This window comes from Solanum tuberosum, unplaced genomic scaffold, assembly GCF_000226075.1.
Source record: "Solanum tuberosum cultivar DM 1-3 516 R44 unplaced genomic scaffold, SolTub_3.0 scf00273, whole genome shotgun sequence".
Taxonomy (NCBI): Eukaryota; Viridiplantae; Streptophyta; class Magnoliopsida; order Solanales; family Solanaceae; genus Solanum; species Solanum tuberosum.
Window position 1 is genome coordinate 492010 of NW_006239195.1, and position 23780 is coordinate 515789.

General features: G+C 33.7%; 3 protein-coding genes and 1 pseudogene across 4 annotated transcripts; 2 read left to right on the plus strand and 2 right to left on the minus strand.

The window, feature by feature from the left end:
* Positions 1-269: 269 nt before the first annotated feature.
* On the plus strand, positions 270-5286 carry LOC102605899 (protein cornichon homolog 4-like). The gene is made up of 4 exons (XM_006358301.2): positions 270-512; positions 1715-1896; positions 4579-4701; positions 4919-5286. The coding sequence occupies exons 1-4, from the start codon at positions 441-443 to the stop codon at positions 4959-4961; spliced, it is 420 nt and encodes a 139-aa protein (XP_006358363.1). The 5' UTR covers positions 270-440; the 3' UTR covers positions 4962-5286.
* A 490-nt stretch (positions 5287-5776) lies between these two features.
* On the minus strand, positions 5777-12608 carry LOC102606240 (exosome complex exonuclease RRP42). Of its 2 annotated transcripts, none has more exons than XM_006358302.2 (8): positions 12503-12608; positions 7738-7865; positions 7580-7636; positions 7345-7437; positions 6919-6997; positions 6655-6779; positions 6293-6436; positions 5777-6209 (listed from the first exon to the last, which is right to left on the minus strand). In XM_006358302.2, the coding sequence occupies exons 2-8, from the start codon at positions 7861-7863 to the stop codon at positions 5967-5969; spliced, it is 867 nt and encodes a 288-aa protein (XP_006358364.1). In that variant the 5' UTR covers positions 7864-7865; positions 12503-12608; the 3' UTR covers positions 5777-5966. The 2 variants fall into 2 exon arrangements, with proteins under 2 accessions (XP_006358364.1, XP_015169391.1); XM_015313905.1 differs by lacking the exon at positions 12503-12608 and adding an exon at positions 12394-12472.
* Positions 12609-14658: 2050 nt separating this feature from the next.
* On the plus strand, positions 14659-19170 carry LOC102591708 (hsp70-Hsp90 organizing protein 3-like; annotated as a pseudogene).
* Positions 19171-22902: 3732 nt separating this feature from the next.
* Positions 22903-23541, minus strand: LOC102592050 (21 kDa protein-like). The gene has a single exon (XM_006358341.2). The coding sequence runs from the start codon at positions 23512-23514 to the stop codon at positions 22903-22905; it is 612 nt and encodes a 203-aa protein (XP_006358403.1). The 5' UTR covers positions 23515-23541.
* Between the last annotated feature and the right edge of the window lie 239 nt (positions 23542-23780).

Consider the following 23780-nt stretch of genomic DNA (forward strand, 5'->3'; position numbering starts at 1 on the left):
TTTACTAACGCAAATTATAAGAACAACATATCTGATGCATTTCTTTAAATGACATCGAAAAGGATATTGTATATATCATCTTTCCCCTATTTTATAAATAAAGATAGAAATATTATTTTCGATAGACTCTTTATCCAAGTAAACTAGCTCGAATTTCTCCTATTTGATCTAATTAAGTCGAAGAAATATATTTTTTTATTATTATAAAATGATTAATAAATTAATTTTTAAAAATGGTATGGTATAATATTTATTTTTATTTTATTTTTTGACATTCCTACCCGTACCCAGATCAACAAACACCTTTACTCCCGGAACTATTGACTCTGGCACCGGTCCAGAATTTCACCTCCGATAAACAAACCGGTGGCGCAATACGCAGCCGGCGTACCGATCAGCGATCAAGGATCTTCAATCTTATCGTGCGCCAGTAGGCTACAATGGGAGATATGCTGATATGGCTACTCTTATTCTTCATAGTCGTAGCTATACTTGTTATGGTTATTTTCCAGGTCAATTTCTTTTAAAACCCCCAAATTCAACATTTTTTCTCCATTATAATACTTTTTTTGGCTGCTTTGGAGCAATTATTTTTCCTTCTAGCAATGATTATTGGAGATTTATGATTAGTGGTCTATGAAGTCGGTTGAGAACCATAAGGTGTCAGATTTAAATTTCAGTAGAGACAAACTAAAATACTAGGTGATCTCTTCCTATTTGTTCTAGTTTTGGGTATAAAGTTACTTGATATCTGTGTTGGTGGAAGGTGGTACCTTTTTTTTTCTTAATTATACTCCCTCCACCCCAATTTATGTTATGGTGTTTGATTGAGTGCGAAGTTTAAGAATGCAATGTATACTTTGAACTTGTGATCTAATATGAGCTATAGGTATCTATGTGGAATGGAAAATTTGAAGTCAAATTGTTACTAAATATAGAAAAATGTCATTTTTTTTATTGAAATATTTCTTTTCCTTCTAGCAATGATTATTGGCGATTTATGGTTAGCTTACTTCTATGAATTACTAAAGATGTCACCTAGTAAGTGAGGGTGGGGTGGTAGGGATGGGGGTTATGGGGGTGGGGTGAAGATTAGGTGTGTTGGATGGTGGACATGACACAATCAATGTGGAAAGTCAGTTGTATAACTTGGTTTCCCAGAGAAATTATTTTGACCAACCGAACATGGGAAAATTGGAAAACATTTTCTGGATTGAGGTCTAGTCAATTGGTTAACTAATTTGAGCTCCTGAAGGTTATAAGTCTTATGATTCAGTAGTGTGAAGGTTTTGTGAGTATCTTGTTGCAATGCTCCACAGAACTAGGTCTTGGAATTACAGTTATTCTTAAGTTGTCTGCTATGGTATGTACAAGAGTTAGATGTTCTTCAACTATTCGTGGCACGGTACCGTATGGTTGTGCCTAAGTTTTTGTTGGGGATAATATGCAGAAATTTCTGTGACGTATTTGGGAGCTTCTTCAATAGAATGTAAGAATATTCTGGTGTCTAGTTTCAAGGAAAAGATATCTGCATGTTTGTAATTGACTTTTCTCGTAATCTTCAGATGCTCTGAATGATGGTTTTGTTTGGAAGTCTATTCGACTATAACTTAACTAGAACTACTGCGGAGTCTAGGTTTTTCTGTTTGTTATCATCAATGAAGACGTTTTTCTGTTTATGAAATGAAGTCTGACATTTTGAAATTCATTGCAGCTCATCTCCTTAACTGATCTAGAGTTTGACTATATCAATCCTTACGAAACTGCATCTCGTATAAACAAAGTTGTTTTACCTGAGTTCATCACACAAGGAGTTCTGTGCTTCCTCTACCTGGTTACAGGGCATTGGGCTATGTCGCTTTACTGCATTCCATATCTATACTACAATGTCAATTTGTAAGTTCTCTTTTCATCTAGTGCAATAATGAAGTTTCGTTTTGGTCACTTTTAGGTCTGCTTGTCTATGAAAGAAAATTAATGCATATATGTAAAAAAAAAATACTGAGACGGCATGAATCATTATAAGTAAATTATCATGTTGATCTTAACATTTCTTTTAGGCTTCAAATATGTTAGAGACGATTTAGGTCATGATCCTCCATTGATGCACATTCTGTGTTACTGTATGCAGTATTACTCACTCCGTTTCATTTTATGTGTCACTATTTCCTTATCAGTTGGTTCTAAAAAGAAACATCCTATATTTGGAACATTTCAACTTTGAACTTCCCATTTTACCCTTAGTAACATGTTTTTATAGGTATCGAAGTCTCATGGCATGTTTAGATACCGCAAGTTCCAAAAGTGCTTGCTTCTTTCATAACACCATGCTAGTCAAACTACACCACATAAATTGAGAGACGATTTAGATCATAAAGTGCTTTTTATCATTATTTTGCATCGAATGAAATGTAAACTAAACACGCTATGTTTCCTTTACTGATTGTTGATGGTTTTCGTGTATCCTCATTTGTCAATTATTCCTTGGGTTGGAGGTCAGATCAAGATGTTTCTTTGCCAGTTTTGCTTACACAAAAACTTTTGTAGGCGTTGAGTTAGTACTAAATTTTGCGTTCAATAGACTTTTCTGTCTCTTTTTCCACTTGCAATCTACTTGTCTCGTGCTGTCTCTAGATGGGTATGTTACTGTAGTTCCTTGAGATAAAGATGTTTAGTCCGTGCATTGATTTTAGCAAACCTGGATCATAATATATTGAGCTTGTCCAATCCCAAGTTCAATCAAGATTGTGTGCACTGGGGCAGGCTCAACTGTAGCATATCTACTGCAGTTCTAGGAGGTTCAATTACTCAACCTATGTACTGCATTAAAACTTTTGCTAATGCTGGGATGACTCTTGAACTCCGATAGTCTTATTTTCTCTTGATACACTACTAAAAACCAGGTCTTAACTCCTTACTCTTTGATTGACATGTTGAAGCCTTATCTCCGTTAATGATGCTCAAGAGGAGATCACTGAGTTGAGAAAACTTGGGCTCTACAGAAATAAATTAAAGTTACATTGGATTTTATTACCTTTGACAGAGTTTATATGGAACAAATGCTTACAGTTTTCTTGCTGATAGACTGCTTGAGCTAGGGTAGTTGAATATAAGTGTTGGAAATTGTTTAATATATATGCAATCAATTCATGTATAAAAACCAAAGATGTGTATCTGTCAAGTTTAAGACCAAACTGTTGATCCATTAGAGAAATAAATTCAGACTAGATTTGAGTTGAAGAAAACTCTACTTTGCCTTGAACTGAGCAAAAATGAATTGATGTACGGTCTTAGTATATTCAATGTACTTGAATACTGGACCCTGAAGACGGTGTGATTTTGAATATGGGAAGAGAGGAAGCAGCAACAACATATAGTGGGGTCTGAGAAGAGTAGTGTGTACACAGCTTTACCCCTACCTTGAGAAGGTAGAGAAGTTGTTTCAGATAAACCCTCAAGTAAAGCACATCAAAAATCAAGTATGTAAAAAATATACTAGTGAAAAATCCATACTGAAAAGAACAGTAAAAAAACAACAAATAATGGGAAGAGAGGAAGGAAATTTACATTATTAAGATTGAGAGACAAGTCAAAAACAAAGGTCTTACAACACCTTCAAATTGTTGGACCCCCACTCCCAACAAGAACATAATGCTTTTCCTTTTCTAATTGCTAACTAGTTGAAATTTTCTCCATTTATTGATGGTTTACGGCAAATGGAAGTTTTTGAACCACCAAGTGGCTATATACTATGGCTCACCACCAAGGCTTATAATCTAGTGGTATTGATGGGAGTCTTCCACACAATAAGTAGCGGTTTGATTTTATCTCCTCTCTCTCTTCCCCTTCCTGAATCCCCCTTCGTAATGGGAGAAAAAAACATTTAAAAAAGAACTAATACTATGCTGCAGTAGGGCAAAGAAAGGTGAAAATGATGAAAGTATTGGCAGTATTCTATGTGCTAATAAACCCAATAGTTTGTAGTGTTGCTTTAAAACTCTTGATCTATGAAGTCAACTTGGCATCCATCCTTAAAATAAAAGGAAATCTATGCAGAGTTCTTCCATTTGCAACTATGATAGTGGCCTTCTATAGACATATTTTTTCTGAGAAAGGGCCTTGTATAGAAATATTGACATTAGGCGGGTTCTTCACTGGCTTGAACCTGTACTTGGTACAAAAGTAATCAGCATAAAGCTTGTATTTTTTTCATTATGCTATGATAAATGTACTAAAAAAAAAAAAAAGATTACATCATGCTGATTTTCTTTGGGGAAGGAATTCTTCCTTTGAATATTTCGATAATGGCATTTAAGATTTTTTATTACTTGTGTTCGTATATTAGTTGCCAGAATTGTTACGGCTTGTGCTTGCTGACTGACCTATGTTGCTTGGACTTTCTAAATATGCTGACTTTGGAGGATCACAATGGGTGTACGTAGACCTTACCTCTACCTTGTGTGAGGATCCACAAACACCCATTGATATTTTTATGAGTGCGAGCAACATAGCAACTGACTCTATCGGATACAGTTGATCATTTCATAAATGTCATCTGAACTCTTCTTGCTTTTTTAGGTACATGCAAAGACGGCACCTTATAGATGTTACTGAGATTTTTAATATGCTCAGTTGGGAAAAGAAACAGAGGATTTTCAAACTTGCCCACATCATAATTCTTCTCGTCATCTCATTATTTTGGTAAGTTACTGTGTGTAAGCTCTTTGATTGTTAAAGCCTATGTCGCTTAGACTCTTTAAAAATCTTGACTAGTGCATGTCGGGATCCTCCAAGATTAGTGCATTTTTGGAGGATTCGATATGGCAAGACATTATTTTTTTAGAGTCCGAGCAACATAGGTTAAAGCACTTCAAGCAAGACACTACTGGCTAACTCAATATTTTTTTCCTTTCTGTAGGGTGATTTATTCTGCCTTGGAGGATGACGAGCTCAATTTATAGCTCTAAATCCCCTCTTTCGACGAAGTATTTATCACCATCAACTGTGGCAAATCTACTTCAATTTTTTTTGTACAAGTTGGCTTGTCCTCCTAGTTCATTTTTCTTGCAAGTTTTAGGGTTAACTAATGATAGATTTGGCAGCAGATTCCTCATCTTGTTTTTATCATTTGAAGCTTAACTTTAACCCCGTCGTGTATACAACTTTTGGGTAACAATAGTTATTTTTTCAGAATCCATAGGTTGTATTAAAGTTTTGATCAGTTAATAACATGGTAATTGCCCCTGTCAGTACCGAAAGTGATAATAAAAGTGGAAATGTTGTCAATGTACAAATTTTCACCTTGTGGGGTGCAAGTAACTCCATTGATTTTATCTTGTGGTCTTTAGTGCGCGGAGTAGTAATACAGGAATTATAATGTAAGAATTGTTATTGTAGTGAATAGTAACTCGAAAATTATATGCAATGAATAAATAAATATTATAGAGATTGTTATGTGAGGATTGCTACGTATGTCTTGAGCTACTTTAATCTATTTATTACAAATTATCATCTTTATTTCATATTCCATTTTTTTCATAAATTAAAATCTTCGGGATTTTCCACTTGCACAATGTTAATATAGGACAAAAGCAACAACATCCCGAATATAATTCGGCCAATGGAGTCTGGGAAGGGTGATATGTATGCAAACTTTACCCCTACCTTATAGAGATAGAAAGACTGTTTTCGATAGATCCTCTGCTCCAAGACAAAATCAACACCACAATAGAAGATGCACTATTTTCTTTCAAAGATGCACAAGAAGAGGCTTGTGTGAACTAAGAGAAACCAAAAGATTTTGAAGATCATTTTCAAACAAACAGTATAGACAAAGATCATTTAATAAACTTAACAGTATATAATCATCGACGATTGATCAACAAAACAATCGACTCCAAATTGCTTCACAAATAAACTGCATGAAAATCTAACTCTTACAAATGAGCACATATACTAGAGCTATGTCATGGTTCCTCTTCATTTGCTCTTTCGGCTGCTTCTATCTCCGAATCAAGTTTGTTTATTAGCTGCTCACTTGCATGTTTCGCAACAGATATCATGTCAAGTATGACGCTAGGGTCCAACCCTGCACCTCCTCGTTTAGTCAATCCACATATTAGTCCACGTCTATTAACAGAAATAGAAACAGCCGAGCTCATTAGGGATTCCTCCTCTGAAGTTGCATCGACAATGTAGTGCCTTCCAACCTGCAATTATTGAAGGGAAAACGTCCATGGTGCATGTAAGTAACAGTCGCGTAAAATGGATTCTGATTATAGGGTTGGGTTACCTTTGTCAAAGTAACTATGACAGGTACTCCACTGGTGTCGAATTGCAAAAATTCTTCATCACTAACATCCACATCTGCGTGTTCGTCTGATGAAGCAGCTTCACGAAACTGAACTCTTGGAATGCCTGTATTGCTCAGAGCTGCCTGGAAGAACATCAGTCGTTGCTGCTTAGAATGTTTCAATTAAATATGATTTCTTTTTATTGTACCATCTTAGATAGCAAACTGATTAGTCAGAAGATGGGGAATAATGCTTTCGTGTTGCATTCTTGAGTATCAATGCATCTCTAAAACAGTCCAAGCAAGTTTCACCCTTCATTTTCCTTGCTAGTACATGATGAGGAAACATTGTTAGAATGTACCTTGATTGCAGCACCTAGAGCATCCAGCAGATTTCCATCCGAGCTAATGACAAGGCAATCGACATACAGATCCCAGCATACTTTTCCTTCTTTGATAAGGAGAGACGCCGGATCAATTCCAGCCCCTGCAAAATGAAACACACCACAAGATTATCAACTCGAGAGATGCATAAGTGCAACAATTACACCAATAGCTGGAAACAATTCCAGTAGCAGAAACGTGGATTAAAGTAAGACAGAAGTGTGGATTTTCCTCTCGAATACCTGCTCCACTTTTACCACCCAAGAGACTTCGCTCAAGTGCTGTCGAGAGCTCTGTCGACAATTCCTCACCTCCCCTGCCCTGCATAAATCAACATAAACGAAACTGATAACTGATAAAATACTAACATAGGTATGTCATAAGAAGAGCTTAACAGTACGACTTTTATGTTCGGAATAAGAAAGGTTATTGCCAAATATAAAAAATTGAGGAACTTTTTTTTTTCTTTTTCTTTTTACCCTCCCTAGGAGCTCCCACCCCTTTTGCTCCCTTGGTGACTCGAACTCGCAACCTTCGGGTTGGAAGTGAGGGGTGCTTACCATCCGAGCAACTCCAGGAACTTAGGTTGGTGTTTGAACCAAATTTTCTAACAAAACTATGAAACAGATAAACGAAAACTCAGAAGTAAAATGAATCCATGTACACACCTCAAATGATGGCTCTGCTGTGGGACTGCACTCTACGTAAATAAAAACCTTTCCTTGGTCAGGATGAGATAAAGTTGGTTTTCCAAGTTCCGCCTGCAATAAGAATTGAATAGGCCAAATTAGTACAACTTCCATGACAAAATTGCACAGCAATTATTAAAGAAAATCATGATAGCATCATTAAATCAAAAATAAAAGGTAGAAACGTGTTTCAACGCCTAGATCATTACAGTACCTTGACACTGGCAATAACATCAGTCGCCCCCAACTTGACTTTTGCAGATCCATTTGCCTTGTAAGAAGCAATAAAGTTTAATATTGAGCTTGAGTTGTAGCAAAAGAAACACTTGAGGGCGGAAATTTTACTATCTATATAACAGAACATAACACTACCTGAGGAATTACACCTGTTTCCACATAAATTGGCCGATAAGTTAGCCGTTTTCTACCATCATTGCGCAGATCCTGGGCAATACCACCCTTAATAAAGTTCCTTTCTCCAACAGATAGCCCTACCATCTCTGTAAGTGAATGAAATCATACATAATCACTCCTTATAACAGTTCATAATCTTGGCATAAGGATTGGAATAAATGATATGAAGTTTATGACTTTTATCCCTAGTAAGGAAACTCAAATATAATGGTAAATATTTTATGTTCATGCTCTCCCTTTTCCTATTCATATAAAGAAGTTTTGAAAAATAAATTACTTCCTCCATTCCAAAAAGAGCATTGGAGGTCAGTGTACTCTGACAAGGCACCTAATTTTTTTTGCGTGAATTCAAATATAAAATTTACATACTTAGAAGCTATAAGAGAAGTTCTTCCTCTCCAAATTTGTTTGGCAATAACTTAAGAAAAAAGGAAGAACTTTTGACATATATACATTAACAAATTCTCATTTTTAGAGTAAGAGAAGGAAACCGAAAATAATCAAGTAACAACAAACCCAATGTAATAATTGTAATTTCACAAGTCAGGTCTGGGGAGGATATTGTGTACGCAGACCTTACCTCTACATTCAGAAGGTAGAGAGGTTGTTTGCGCTTTTCAATTGAATATCTAGAGAAACTTAAGCAAATAAATTACTCTGAGAAAATGAAAAATAGTTAAAACTGAGCTTTCACTTAAATCCAGCACCATCAAACAAAACTCGGAAGAAACTAAAAATATTAAAGAAGCCATCTCTTTTTAGCAGAAACTCACTAAACAGTTTTCTAGCTTGGTAGGGTTTTGGGGTTTACAAATTCGCTTTTGGCGACTGGAAAAGATGGAGACAGCTATTATTTACAAGTTTGATTTGAGCTGCCAGAAAATATGGAGAGCAAAGCGTTTTACAGTAGCCGGAGAATCGTGAACTTTCGCCGGAGAAGAAACGGTAATTTGAAGAATAATCTTATTTTGGGTTCTCAATTAATGGCTCGCAATTCGATAAAAAATAAAAAAGAGTGCCTTTGGGCCTACATTTTTTGAGACCCACTGGGTCGTGAATCTTCATTTGCACTTTTATTTTGACCCTACAACTACTTTTTCTCATGACATAAATTATAGGAAAAACTACCTAACAACACACTTACATCACTATCATATATACTATATTTATCTCTAGTTCAAAATAATTACACATATTATCATTTTAAATATTTATACCATATATTTCAAAAGATTTATTAAGATACACAAATCTCTTAAATATAGTATTGAATAATTATCTTAAATTTAAACTCCTTAATTAATGCTCATTAACAAATTAATTTTTTTTTATTCCCATCTGTCGCCGATCGTTCCCCACCCCCATGTCCAGCAGCCCACTTTCTTTCTTCTTCTTCTCCTTCTTTAATTTATATCTTCATTCATTCAATACATATTTGCATGTTCAAAGCAGTATTTTACATATAGATTTGTTTTTATTGTTTTATTATTCTCATGTATCTTGATTTAGTATCTGAGTTAAAATTCATAATGTTCTTAAGTTCAATTTAAAAAAGTTTTACAAATTAGGTTTTATATTTTTTGATTTTGTTGTTTCTCAAACACTTTAATGGCTGACCATTCTCAAAATCGGACGATTCTGGTTAAAGGTACTACACATCAACAATATTATACTAAATCATACAACTTTTATTTGTTTATTTTTACTCATTATTTCTCATTGCAGGGACTGACTCTTCATCTATCAACATTCAAGCCGAGAAAATATCTAAGTATAGGAACAACCCAATCAAGATGGAAGAATTATACCAAGTTTTAAGTAACAGAACAAATACACCATTAGAAATACAACAATGTTGGATGCAAATCATGAGTACATGTATCTAGTTAAGAGTTCTTAAGATTATATGTATCTATGAGGAAAAAATTTAGATGCTAAATAGAATGGATCAAGTACCTATCCTCATACATACAAATTAACTTGGCTTGACATGAAGGACACAATACACGGATACAACAAGACATTTGTGCTTTTGGACACCTTTTTTTGATTCAATGTTCCAAGAAGTTCTGGAAACCTCTCTCGTTTTGTAAATTTCTGTTTACCAATAGATGGTAGACAACAAACAGGATTCAGCATTATTCTTGTTTCTCGCTTGAGAAATGAATATGATATATTACAGTTTATTGTCAACCTTCCACTACTGAAGTGCACAGCTGGAAGACAAATAGATTGGACTCTGTAAGGGTAGGTTTCACGAGTAAAATAATAGATTTGCAGCGTTCAATATTTATTTGATTGCTTTGACCACTGCACTAATATCAACTTAAGTTGCAATTGTCATTGCTTATCTTCTTATCAATCAACTTATAAATAAAAAATCAGAGACATACCGAAATAACGAGAATAAAAAGAACTATTGAAAACAATTGATAGTAGAAGAAGAAAATGAAAAAAAGGCATGAAGCAGAAGAAGCAGAGAAGAGAAGGGCCACACATCAAAAGAACAAAAAGTCATTATAAAAGAAAACGAAGTAAGAAGCAACTCAGCAGATACAAAGATACAGAAAAATAGAAGAGCCATTGCAAGCTAGAAAAATAAGATGAAGAAGAAAACAACAAAGAGAGGAGTCTGAGTACAAATGTAGCGAAAGGCCCGGTTTTATGATACACGGATATAAGTCCTACTACACAGGTACTAAAACACCACACTTTTCTCCTCCTTTTACTTTCTCTTTTCATCTCTAAAGTTACATTCAAAGCAGTGACTGGTTCTTGCTTGGATCAATTTATGACTTACAGTGTCTCTTCCAAATTGCTTCATTTCACATTATTAGAATTGTAAACCATCGTTTCGCATTGCTCCGGCACTTTAAGCAATGGAGCAACACTGTGAATAATACTAATTCTAAAGAAGACAAAAATGAGCAAGTTCAATAAAGTCAGAGGCAGTGGCGGAACCAAAAATTATATTAAGGGCGTCGAAGAATAATGGTGTGGCTGACAAAATAAAACAAAAAATTATTGTGCTATTTGGGGTTCGAACCCAGAAATCCTTCATTCAAATGGACACATATTACCACTACGCCAGACACATGCCAAGGGTGTCCAACTTTAAATATATATCTTTTAAATGTAGAATTCGACATATATATAAAACGTAATTTTCCGACGAAGGGTATCCAGTTGGACACCCTGGGGTAGAGGACACAAGATGAAATGCAAATTTTGTTCTAAGAAAGCTTAAAATATATTGGCTCAACGTTAGGTAGACTATTTCTAAACTATTCCTTCTGAAAAAATAAATAAGAAACATTCTTTGAAACATTAATGGAGAGATCAAGCAGAAATGCAAAAAAAGAAAGCAAAGCTTAATGCTCAACACTTGGTGCTCCAATACATTTCTAGTTGCTTCGTTCATCACTCTGAAGTGAATAGTAAGTAGTTCTCCGACATCAGTTCAAGCATGTAGCTTCTATTTCCAGGTATTCTATTAGGGGATGGCTAGTTGATCAGCCTTGGAAAGGCAAAGCTCGAAAGTTCGCTTATGATCCTATTGCTCTTACAGTCTTACTCCTTGTCCTTCCTGTGTTGGTACAAGACAGAGCACCAAGTTTTGGCCTCATAAGTGCAGCTAGCTGAACTAAAAGGGGTTTTGTCAAAAATTATGCTGTTCTTATTAGTAAAAACATGGTGCACAACTTGCTTAGCTCACTGGTAGTGGACTTCAATATTATTTTTTTTGGGTTATATCATATAAATGAAATGAAAAGGTATAATTTTTATCGAAAACAAAAAGAAAGTGTAATCTACAGACAAAACCATCTTACGTGGAACAAGCAGTTATATATTCAAGTGGAATAGGGCGACGAAAGGTTTTTGGACACATACATCTCTAATGTATACCCATTACACTACATCCTTAAAGGATCACTAAACAATGAACATCCTTCAAGTTATAAAACTAACAGGATCCTACAAAATCACATAAAAGGGCAGGTGACATTCCTAAAAAAATTACAAGCTTTGCAACTCCATTCCAAATACACTGATTCTTAAATGTTATTCCTTCATCAATAAAGCGACCAAACGAGCATCACAGAAATGAATTTGATCTATTGTACATTCTCAAAAATTCATCATTTTCCCGATAACAGTGGTGTCCATGCTAGCTTGGGCACACTTTGACTAATTCCAAACAAGTTAATCATGGTGTCCAGGGATTCACACCCTATCAAAAAAAATCATATTTTGTCCTACAAATAGCTCAGTAATCATATTCCTAAGCACTCATATAAGAGGATTATGCAAATTCAGAAAATAGCAACAAAAATAACTCCAAAACCCATCAATGGATAACAAATAACAAGAATACAATAGAAAATAATATCTTTCTATATTTAGTAAGTTTTCCAATTTCAACCTTTGCAAGTTTAAGACCACAAAATTTAAAAATCTCTCCTTTATTCCATAAACTCCGTATCCAATCAAACTAAATTGGGACAGAGGGAGTATTAGATTAAAAATCTATCAATAAAATTGTAATTTTGGGTGCTAACAAAATACAAAGCGTAAGCAACTCATCCAAGTTTAAGAGTTCAAAATCAAGTTTACCTCAAAAAAATATGCTTTAAAATTCTCTGAAAACAGTTCAAAAACAATGGGGGAAACAGAGGGGTTTCGTAAAATTACAGAGAGAGTAAAAAGAAAAAGGAATACATACAATTCGATTCCGTTCACTGTTTCAAGATTTTGAGAGTGGTGGCTGCTGTTTGGCGATGCGTCGCTTTTTTTTTTCTTAATTTTTTTCTGCACACGGATATTGCAGGAAGAAGAAATGCTAATGGGTCTAGGTGGGCCAATATTATGGGCTTTTGTATTATGGGCTCTTTTAACTACTCAATTTTTTTCATGAATTTTCCTCGGGGAACTTTTACAAATAGCCACTAGAATAAACTTAATTATACTTTATAACTATAGTTTGTATATTTACGGATTGTAGCTATAATTTAACCTGTCTCGTTTGTATAATTCACAGGTTTGTATAATTCACGGATACATTTGTATAATTTAGTTATTTTTGTATAAACTCGAAATAACGAATTTAAACAATTACAAACATCAGAAGTGTAAACAGTTATAAAAATTATATTATACAAATTCTGAATTATACAAACGTGCATTTTATACAAAACTAAAAAGTTGAGTCACATAATTATAGCTAAAAATAGGTTGCAAATTGTAATTAAGGCAAACTATAGCTATGTTAACTAATTAACTAATATATGTTTGCTTATACGCATAATTTTTCCATTTTCCTCGTCGTTAATTTTTGTCTCTCAAATTGATAGTCTTTATTCAAAATAATTACTCTACTTTGTCAGAAATAAATTGTGTATCACTTCTTCTATTCCATAATAAATAAATTTTGAATCTTTTTTTATTGTAGAAAATTCAAGATAAATGCTTGAATTCTTTTTTCACATATGTTTTTCCGTTTAATGAAGTTTTACATTTTAAGAAACAACTATTTTTATTTTTAAGAATAACTTGGGAATAAACAAAAAGGTAATAGTGAAAAATATAGTTTAAATTATGTTCTTGAATGTTTTTCTTCTTAATGAATGTACATTGCCTCACAAATGAAATGTAGGAAGTATTTTAATTTGCATCCAACAAGTGTAGCTTTATTGGTTCTTAAAACGAACTTATTCTTTCATCGATATAAATTTTATAGGAACTAAATTATATCGTATAACACATTACTTCAATTTTGTGTTGCGACCATTTTTTATTTTATTTTTGCTACTTAACAAATTGAAAGGCAAGGGCTATTTTCTATTTCTTATTCGTAAATTTAAAAAGTCTTAAATATTATTATTTCTCTCTTCTTTTTTTTTTGGTGATAAAATGTGAAATATTACCATACCAAACAAATATTACACCCTAAGGAGCCTCTAGTATTTTCAGCCACCTTCTAGGAAGGGTACCTCATAACCACTAGCTAGATCTCGAGAAAACAAACATCTAATTACATAAGTTGCAAAATCAACCTTTGACATCAATGAGCTCTCTTTGTACTTTGTAACATGTATACTCTCTCACGTATTTTCTTCTATATTTGTGTAATCGCATATTTTGGTCGTACACTCTTGTGCTTAAATTTTTTTAAATTTATTGACTGCAACATGTAGTAGATCATTATCCCCCATATTGTTGCTACTATCTCCTTTTGGAAGTGCTTCCACCTTCTTCTCTTGATCCATTGAAGTGTGCAACACACACATTTACATTGTATTTCTATCCCTAGCCACCTATTCAATTTGCTCCTGACTTCGTATACATATCGACATTCTGCAAACAGGTGTCTTTTCTTAGTCCTCCTCACACAAGCAACATTGTTTTGTATCAATGAAAATGTTTAGGTGTACTAACCTTTCCTTTCTTGTTATGCCAACCAGACTACTTAGATAGCATTACTGCACTCCATATTAAATCGGATTCTTGCATTTTAGGCAAACCTCTTGGTAGCTTTGTGAAACATAGTACCTTCCTTTTGGAGTTAGAATATACCTCTATTTTTAAACAAATCATAACTAGATATAATTAAAGAAAATACTAAATAATAAATACTACGCAACTTAGAATTGCTATAATAATTTTAAATTATTCTTTCAACATATAATTATTTTAGTTCATTAAACATATAAAAATAGACATAATATATATTAAAAAATTGAAAGAAAGTAAATATTTGAGGGGAGGGCTATTTGTGTAGTGTAGTTTTTTTTTTCTAAAAAAAAACTATATTCCTAAAATGTGCCGCGAATTCCCTCCTTCACCACTCCCTCCCCCCTCGCCTATATAACCCCCTAATTCATCCTCTTTCCGTGCAGTTACAACGAATTCTCTAGAAGAACAAACAAACCAACAACTCGCCGGAGAAAAACAACTATTGCCGCCGACGAAGACGAACCTAAGTCCAAAGGGAACGCTGCATTCGCATCCGGTAACTTCACCGACGCCGTGCTCCACTTGACTGAAGCAATCAATCTCTCTCCTAACAATCACGTTCTCTACTCTAACCGATCAGCAGCTTACGCTTCCTTGAACAAATTCTCCGAAGCCTTAATTGACGCTGAGAAAACCGTTGAACTGAAACCGGATTGGTCTAAAGGTTATTCTCGGGTAGGCGCTGCTTATTTAGGTTTGAATAACTATAACGACGCCATTTTAGCGTATAGAAAGGGTTTGAAAATTGATCCTAATAATGAAGTGTTGAAATCCGGGCTTTCGGATGCTCAGTCGGGTCAGGGTCGAGGTAGAGGTCCGAGTAGTTCGTTTGGTGATGCATTTTACGGGCCGGAGATGTGGGCTAAGTTGACGAGTGACCCGAGGACCCGAACGTATTTGCAACAACCGGATTTTGTAAGAATGATGCAGGATATACAGAAGAATCCGAACAATTTGAATCTTTATATGAAGGATCAGAGAGTAATGCAAGCGTTTGGAGTTTTGTTAGGGATGAAATGGGATACTAGGACGCCAGAGGAGGGTGTGAAGATGCCGGGAGGTTCACCGGAGAGGAAAAGACGAGCAGAGAGTGAGCCCGTGAAAGAGGAGAAACGGGCCGGGTACAAGGCACATCGCGTACCTCAGCCCGAACCAGTGGAAGTGTCGGAGGAGGAGAAGGAGTTGAAGGAGAGGAAAGTGTTGGCGCTGAAGGAGAAGGAGGCAGGTAATGCGGCGTATAAGAAGAAGGATTTTGAGAATGCTGTTCAGCTTTATACTAAGGCAATTGAGCTGGATGATGCTGATATTTCTTTTCTTACTAACCGTGCTGCTGTGTTCTTGGGGATGGGAAAGGTATAGCGCAGAACTCTTTACTCTGTTATAATATAATGTATGCTTATGGAGTTCCTTGTTTTTTATTTGTTTGTTTGCTAACCGTGGTATCTAGGTCAACGTTCACACTTCTCAATTTGTTTGTCTGGTTTCTTCTGCTTGACATGGAGTTTAAGAAATCTTCTACTTGACATGGAGTTTAAGAAATAAAGAACTTTGAAACGGGCTAAAACGAAAAGTAAAATAAATAAATTGAAATGGAATTGAGGGAGTAGTTTTCTTTGCCTCACATGAGTTTCGAATCTGAGACCTCATGGTTTTAACTCACTTGATTAACTACTAGTCAAACCCTTGGTAGTTGATTGTTTTTCTTATTTCCTTATTTTGAGGATGATGATGATCTGTTTGAAGAAATCCTGCTATTCTAATGCTGCGTATTTGACACAACAACTACTATGCCTCAAACAAACTAGTTATGTTCAAGCAATATATTCCTAGGAGATTAGGTCCCAATGCAATTATGAATTGACTAGTTTTAGCGGGGAAGGACTATGTGTGACTCTTCTCTAGATTTACTTCGGGCTTGGAACTGATAATGTGAGCTCATATAGAATGCTAAGCTTGTATAAATTTTATACTTCTAGAAAAGTTTGTTGCTTTTCTCATTGATAAAGGAATTGCTGGATACATAAAGATAATGGTAATGAGCTCTCTTATTTGTCTTTTTGTGCTACTATCTTTCAAAGTAGCTATGAAGAGCTCTGATAAGAAAAGAGTTAGATACCTAAGAGCATGTTTGCATAATTAGATTTTATTGCAGATTATAAAATAAGAGGAAAACTGGTTTGAGTAAAAATATGAACAGAGGGATAGAGAGTAGGAAACTGAAATTATAAAGGAATAGCTACCTGTCCAATACATTGTGCATTGTAATTCAGTTACTTTTTTGGTTGTGCATTAAGGACTAAAAAGAAGTACCTACTTGTCCAATATATGTGCCTTTTCTAATTAAATTACTTTTTTGGTAGTGCAGTAATCTAGATGCTATTGCATGAAAAATAAATGGATTGTCGATGAATTCTGTAAAAGGATTAGTAGTTTACTAATTGATTTTTTGGTCAGGTCTCGTTTGTTCTGGCATGTCTATCTATTTCTGTTTAATATACTTTGAAATGAGCTTAAAACTAACTTTAGGAGAAAATATAACAAGTTCGACTTGATGATTTGTGATCATCTAAGACCACTACTAGTTTATTAAGATAGGGGAAGACAAGTTCAGGGCGGAGGAAGAGGAATTTCCGAGTAAGCATATGCGTTAATTGTTTTGTTTAGGATGTGTTTTCATCTTTGTTGCGATGTATAATTGCTTTTCATTTGATCCTCTTTTTTCCACTATGGCATGGTTAGCGTTAAGACCTAAACTGTATCATTCCGCTGATGTGGTGCTATGGTAAACTTGTGTATCCTTCTGCATGGGTTTTATTCAACTCATGAATAATCCATCAGAGCTCTTCCTTATTTTTGTTTGTCTTAATTTCAGTATGAGGATTGCATGAAAGATTGTGACAAGGCTGTTGAAAGGGGGAGGGAGCTCAGATCAGACTATAAGATGATTGCTAGGGCTCCGACTCGAAAGGGAACTGCCCTTGTGAAGATGGCAAAAATTTCAAAGGATTATGAACCTGCAATTGAAACTTTCCAGAAAGCTCTTACTGAACATCGTAACCCTGAGACACTGAAAAAACTCAATGAGGCTGAGAAGGCGAAGAAAGAATTGGAACAACAAGAGTATTGTGATCCCCAAGTAGCAGATGAGGAGCGTGAGAAAGGTACCTCTCTTGCTGTTACGGCTTTTTCTTAGTTGTATCCTTTCTTAATTTGTGAATTAACTTTCTTTGCTTTGATTACAGGTAACCAGTTTTTCAAAGAGCAGAAGTATCCAGAAGCAGCTTCACGTTATACAGAATCGTTAAGGAGGAATCCTAAAGATCCAAGGGTATTGCCTTCATCCATCTTCTGTTCCTCCGTAGAATCTAGCGACTTTGTCTATTCCTTTGTTAGAAACTATTATTGATGCATATATCTTGTTCTTTATGTTAGACATACAGCAACAGGGCTGCCTGCTACACAAAATTAGGTGCACTGCCCGAGGGCCTTAAAGATGCAGAGAAGTGCATCGAGCTTGATGCAACTTTGCAAAGGGTTACACTAGAAAGGGTGCTGTTCAGTTCTTTATGAAAGAATTTGAAAAAGCCATGGAAACTTACCAAGCGGGGTTGACGTATGATCCTCAAAATCAAGAACTGCTAGATGGTGTGAGGAGGTAAAGAAATATTTCGAATACTTTTATCTTATTTTTAACCTGAATTTTCTTCGATATTGCTTCGTTATTTCTGGACACCTTATGTCCATCTTCCTATAGGAATCCATTCAGCATATTTTACCATTGAAGCTTGAATTAGTTTGATGTTCTGTTATTGCCCTAGATGAGTTGATTTTGTGAGCAAGATTCTAAATCAGGAGTTGATTGTGACGCGTGCTATAGATTTATTTAGTAACTTGAATGGTGGTTCTCCTTTTTGCAGATGTGTAGAACAAATGAAAAAGACATCACGTGGCGATCTAACTCCAGAGGAGCTCAAAGAGAGACAGGTTTAATTTCTTCTCATGATACCATGATCTTGCTCTACTCGTAGACAACTTTTATATGCTTACATGCATATCCAATTAATTCTGCAGGCCAAGGGAATGCAGGACCCAGAAATTCAGAACATTCTAACCGATCCAGTAATGGGACAGGTAAAATAAAATTTTATCCTGAATAGATGTTTCTCTAGACTTTAATATGGATTAAGGGAGATCAAAATACCCCTCTCGTGTACTAAAAATCTCAACTTATCCTCCGTTATACTTTAGAGTCATTCATACCCTGCTCCTGATGGAGCTCCAACCTAAAATATATTGCCAAGGTACTTTTAAACCAGTGTCAAAAGTAGAGGGGTAAATTTGGATCTTTCTCTCGAAGTATTTTTGACACGTGGACTTCGCCTTGTCCATTCGGAGGCAAAGGCAAATTTGCTAACGGCAAGGGTATGAATTGCCTAAAGTATAACAGGATGTAACAATTAAGATATCATGTACTGTAGAGGGGTATATTTGAACCTTTTCCCTTATAATACCGATTGTATTTCCTTTTGTGATCGGAATGTTGTCGTGTTCACGAGCAGGTACTAGGTGATTTCCAGGAGAACCCAAAAGCTGCTCAGAAACATATGAAGAACCCCCTTGTCATGAACAAAATCAAGAAGCTGATTAGTGCAGGAATTCTTCAAGTCAAATAATACTTAAATAGCCAAATTATTTGATATGGTCCATCTATAGCTCTTGAAACTATTTTTTTTTTAACTTTTGATGAATTAGATGTGTTGTTGCACATAGATTTCTTTCTCTGGTTCTCTGATTTTTCTCGTTTAAGTAAATATGTCAAAATAATTGTTGCTAAACATTGCTATTCGTCTTGATAATCTGTACTATTTTGAACAACAATGTACAGTGTTCCTGGATAAAATAGTACAGATTACGCAAGACATTGTTCTTCGTCTTGATAATCTGTACTATTTTGTTCATAGGTATTGCTATTCGTCTCGTAAAATGAATACACGTTTGAGCTGCATTTGGTTTTACTTTTATAGTTGGTAAAGTTTTGCAACGCCAAATTACTCTTCACTTTAAATGACATAATAATTCTGATTTTACTCTATGGGCCTATAATTTTTAAGGTAAAATTCGTTACACTTTACATAATTCATTACACTTTATATACCTAAAGATCGTTACACTATCCCTTGCATATAACTAGCATGTAAAATACACTGATAATATAAAAATTCATTTGTTACACTATCCCTTTTCATATACATAAACCAAAATCCATATTCATATAATAGTTACCCTCTACAACTCTTAATACATATATCGATACAAACATGATACACATAATAATCATTTTTCTCATTTTTACACTCATTTTCAAGAATACAAGCTTTAACACAACTCTTTTCCTCTTTAATCTCAATATTCATCACTAATTCTTCATGATGATTATTTGTCAAAAAAGAAGAAGAAGAAGAATTTAAAAGAATGAAAATAAAAAAGAATAAAGCAGTGAGATTCTGCTTTTTATTCATCATTTTTGCCAAAGTCTGACAATTATATATAAGAGAATTTGTATTATTAATGATCATAAGTTGTATGGTTTTGATGTGTATTTATACTTGAAAAAATTGACATAGCTGGAAATTGGATCCTATAAGATAATAAATCCAATAACTAAGCAAATGATTCGTCAAATATTTTTATTGACAAAAGAAAAAAAATACTCATATAATAAAGCACCTAGAGAGATCTCAAATCCCAAGAATAAACAATTACTCGTCTCAATTTATATGGCAGTGTTTGAATTATCTGATGAAATTTTTTTTGACTTTAATTTTTTTACATTATTAATTTTAGTGATTTATTATTTTTTTTATTTAGTTTTTAATTATGTAAATTTTATTTCAAAAATAATAATAATTCTATATCAGAATTTATGGTTAAAATTTAGAAGTTTTGATTCTAATTCAAATTATAACATGTAAATGTACATGTTACAGAGATTAGCAGATTGGATCATGCCTCTGATCGAAGATGTAAACATTTAGTGTAGCTGACACTTTATTCAATTGCTACAGCTTAGGGTGAATTAATTTGTACTTATAATTTGAGAAAAAATAATGAAAAAAGACCAAATAATAATAATAATAATAATTAGTTAGTTAAAAAGTTAATATTCTAATTAATGTTTTCTATAGAGATGTGTAAAAGAGAAACACAAAAATAATAACATATCTAGTGTAATCCGACGAGTGAGGTTTGAGATGGTGAAATTGTACGTAGACTTTGTTTTTACCTTTATGAGGTAAATAAATTATTTTCAATAATGTTTGATGTATGTAAAAGAGAAACATAACAAATAATTTGAGACGTGAGTAGTTATATAAACACAAGTTGCCTTGATAGTCAAGTTGATCTTTGAAATGAGATAGATTGTATTAACAAGCAATGCCAACTCATTAATTAATCTTCATTACAGACTCTGTAAACAACAAATACTATATTGTTATTAAGTCTTCAATTTGTTGAAAAAAAACACAACTAATGAAATTTTATATATACATATGGTTGGCTGCAAAATAAAATTATTTAGATGAGATTTCACATCTTTATAGCTAATTATCAAACTAATTAAAACTTGATCCATCATCCACGCCGTATTAGTTGTTTATTTACTTCTTTTTCCCTTATGAGTTTAAATTTTATTGATAGTAATAATTGTTGCGAGTCTGTTTTGTAACTTTTTTTGAGTCGAGGATCTATAAGAAATAACTGTTTATTGACTAGCGATGTTTTTTTTAAGGAAATTACACTTAATAAGTTTGAAAATGTGTGGTCTTGAACTTTCGATGTAGTGAAACTTTCAAGGTCAAAATTTGTTAAACTTGAAAGTTAACTCACCAAAAAAAAAGATCAAAAATTTCACGATCACCCACCTCTACACCATTCTTGTAAATTATCCTATTCTACGTTGATATGTGAATTAGCATAAAATTGTACGTTTTTCTCTGATCTGGTCTAATCTTTAATTTTTTCCCTTTAAATGGTTGAATCTTTACTTTTTGTGCTTTAACCATTGAACTTATACCTAATGATCTACTATAACTTGTGATGTATTATGATATAAGAATATGAATTAACATTTCATAAAAAAAATTATTTATTATGAGTGACATGAATTTAAAAAAAGTACAAATGACCCATGAGTTAGACCATATGAGAAATATTTGTCGGCCCATATTACTCTTAAGCCCATCACACAATATTCACACATTATTAGACTTATATGTAAGATGGATCCAACACACTACCTATTCCTTAGGCACGAAAACCCCAACAAGATGAAAAGTCAGATAACGAAAAATACTCTATCAAAATAATGAATGTGCTATTTCATTTTATCATACTTTTTTTTTCTCCTTTTGCATGTACTATTTCATTTTATCATTTGTTCTTGTTTTAAAAAAAAAAATATAAATGGAGTCGTCTTTTTCTTAGAAGCACAATATCTTTCAAAGTGAAATTTCTTTGTGCGAATTTCAATTAATTGGACCTCTAATCAAATATCGAACACTAAAACAAAGAAAAAAAAAGACTTTTGTTAGTTTGAGTGCATCTGTAACTCAAGAGAGGTGAATTTTTGAGTCATATCATATTTTTAATTTATTTTTTTAATCCAACTTCCTTTAAAAGAATATGTTATTATAGGAGTTTTTGGTTTAGAAAGTTAATAACTATTAAGTGCGAATAAAATTTTAAAAAAAACATATACTATTTACGTGAAAATCCACCTAACTCAAAAGATGTAAAAATCATGATCTATCCCAACAAAATTTTACATTAAAGTCTTCACTAAAATAACTTGATGTGAGCTCCTCGTCTTATAATTTAAACTATTATAAACTAATTACGTAGATATTAATTTACTTAATTATATCTCTACATGATATAAATTGAATTAATGAAGTCAAAACACATTCAAGGTGATGTGTGTTATATATTTATTTATCATGCAACTTGCATAATGTCAAACGAGTCATTTTTAGTTTTAGAGTAGGTAAAAATTAATGGTTAAACTAATCAATAACCAGACAACGCTATTAATAACCTTGATATTATTTTTATCCAAATCATGATTTATGATTCCTTTTTTAATATTCCATCGTTAGAAAAGAGAGAGTCACGTTCTTTGAAATTCAAATGAAACGTCTCGATTTGAAAAGAAAAATAAATGTTATAAGTAGGGGTGGAGCCACGTGAAACTAAAGGGCATCATAAAATCATAATGTGGACGTACATAGAAAAGGCATTTGAATCCTTATGATCTAATGTACGAATTTCTGAATGTCCTTATACGAATTTTGGCAGCCACTAATGTACGATTATTATTACTAATACTACTGCGATAATACTTAATAGTATTGTTATTTTTGTAAATAATTTCAAGGATATTATGGTCATTTAGCAAAAAATGTGCTTATCAACACTTTGTAATAACCAAACATATGAACGACTTATTATCAATTTCAATACATCGATACGTACACATAACTATTTATCCATAAAATTAGTTTTAACACCTAAAAGTACATGCCAAAAACTAACTAGTAAGATGACACTAACTTATGAGTGTTTCTCTGCAAATTTATAAACCAAAGCAAGTGCATTACTAGTCACTTGTGAAGCAACAAAAACCCTAACCCTAATTGAATCCTTAATTTTTCCATCCATAGAAGGATTATTAATCATATCAAGACAAGTATTTTGATCAGTAAGTGCAGCACTAATCCATGTTTGAACATTACTAACATGCCAAGTAAATTCATCTCTTCTTGATGCTAATTTACCACTTTGCCCTAGCCCGGGGATCGATCGTTCAAGCTGATGAACACAATCATTCATGTTGAATGAACAATCTTTAACAGCTTGTAATTCTCTTGGCTTTAAGCCCCTCATTCTTGTGAGCTTTGAAATGTATGTTGAAGCAATTTTAGCCTTCGATAAGCTCACCGTTAATGCTGCATGAGCTAGTTCTAGCTCGTTTAGTTGAATGGTGTTTGCGTAGGCAGAGAGAGATTGAACACATATGGTAGGGTATAACGTTGTTCTGCATGAGGTTACTATGAAATTCGTGGTGTTTGGATCAGTTTGAGACGTGACAGACTCAGTAATAATTGCGAGAATACAATGAAAGTACAAGAAAAGTAGTAAGAAGTGAAGAGTAAGGTTTGCCATATATCCTATTTTGGATATTTGAAATGAGTTTACTCAAGTGGAGTGTGTGCAAGATCCTATTCCAAGGGGAAGCTTTATATTGAGTTGAAAAGAGTTATTAGTTAGGGTTTTACCTAATACAAATTGACATTGTTTTGTAATGAATCAATTAAAATATTTTATTTAGTGCCTAGTGGAGAAGCCATAATCAAGGAAAAGGATTAAAAATCTCCACTTTATTAAAATTCGTGTCGTGCAACCGTAAATAGAACAAACTTGAGATTTCT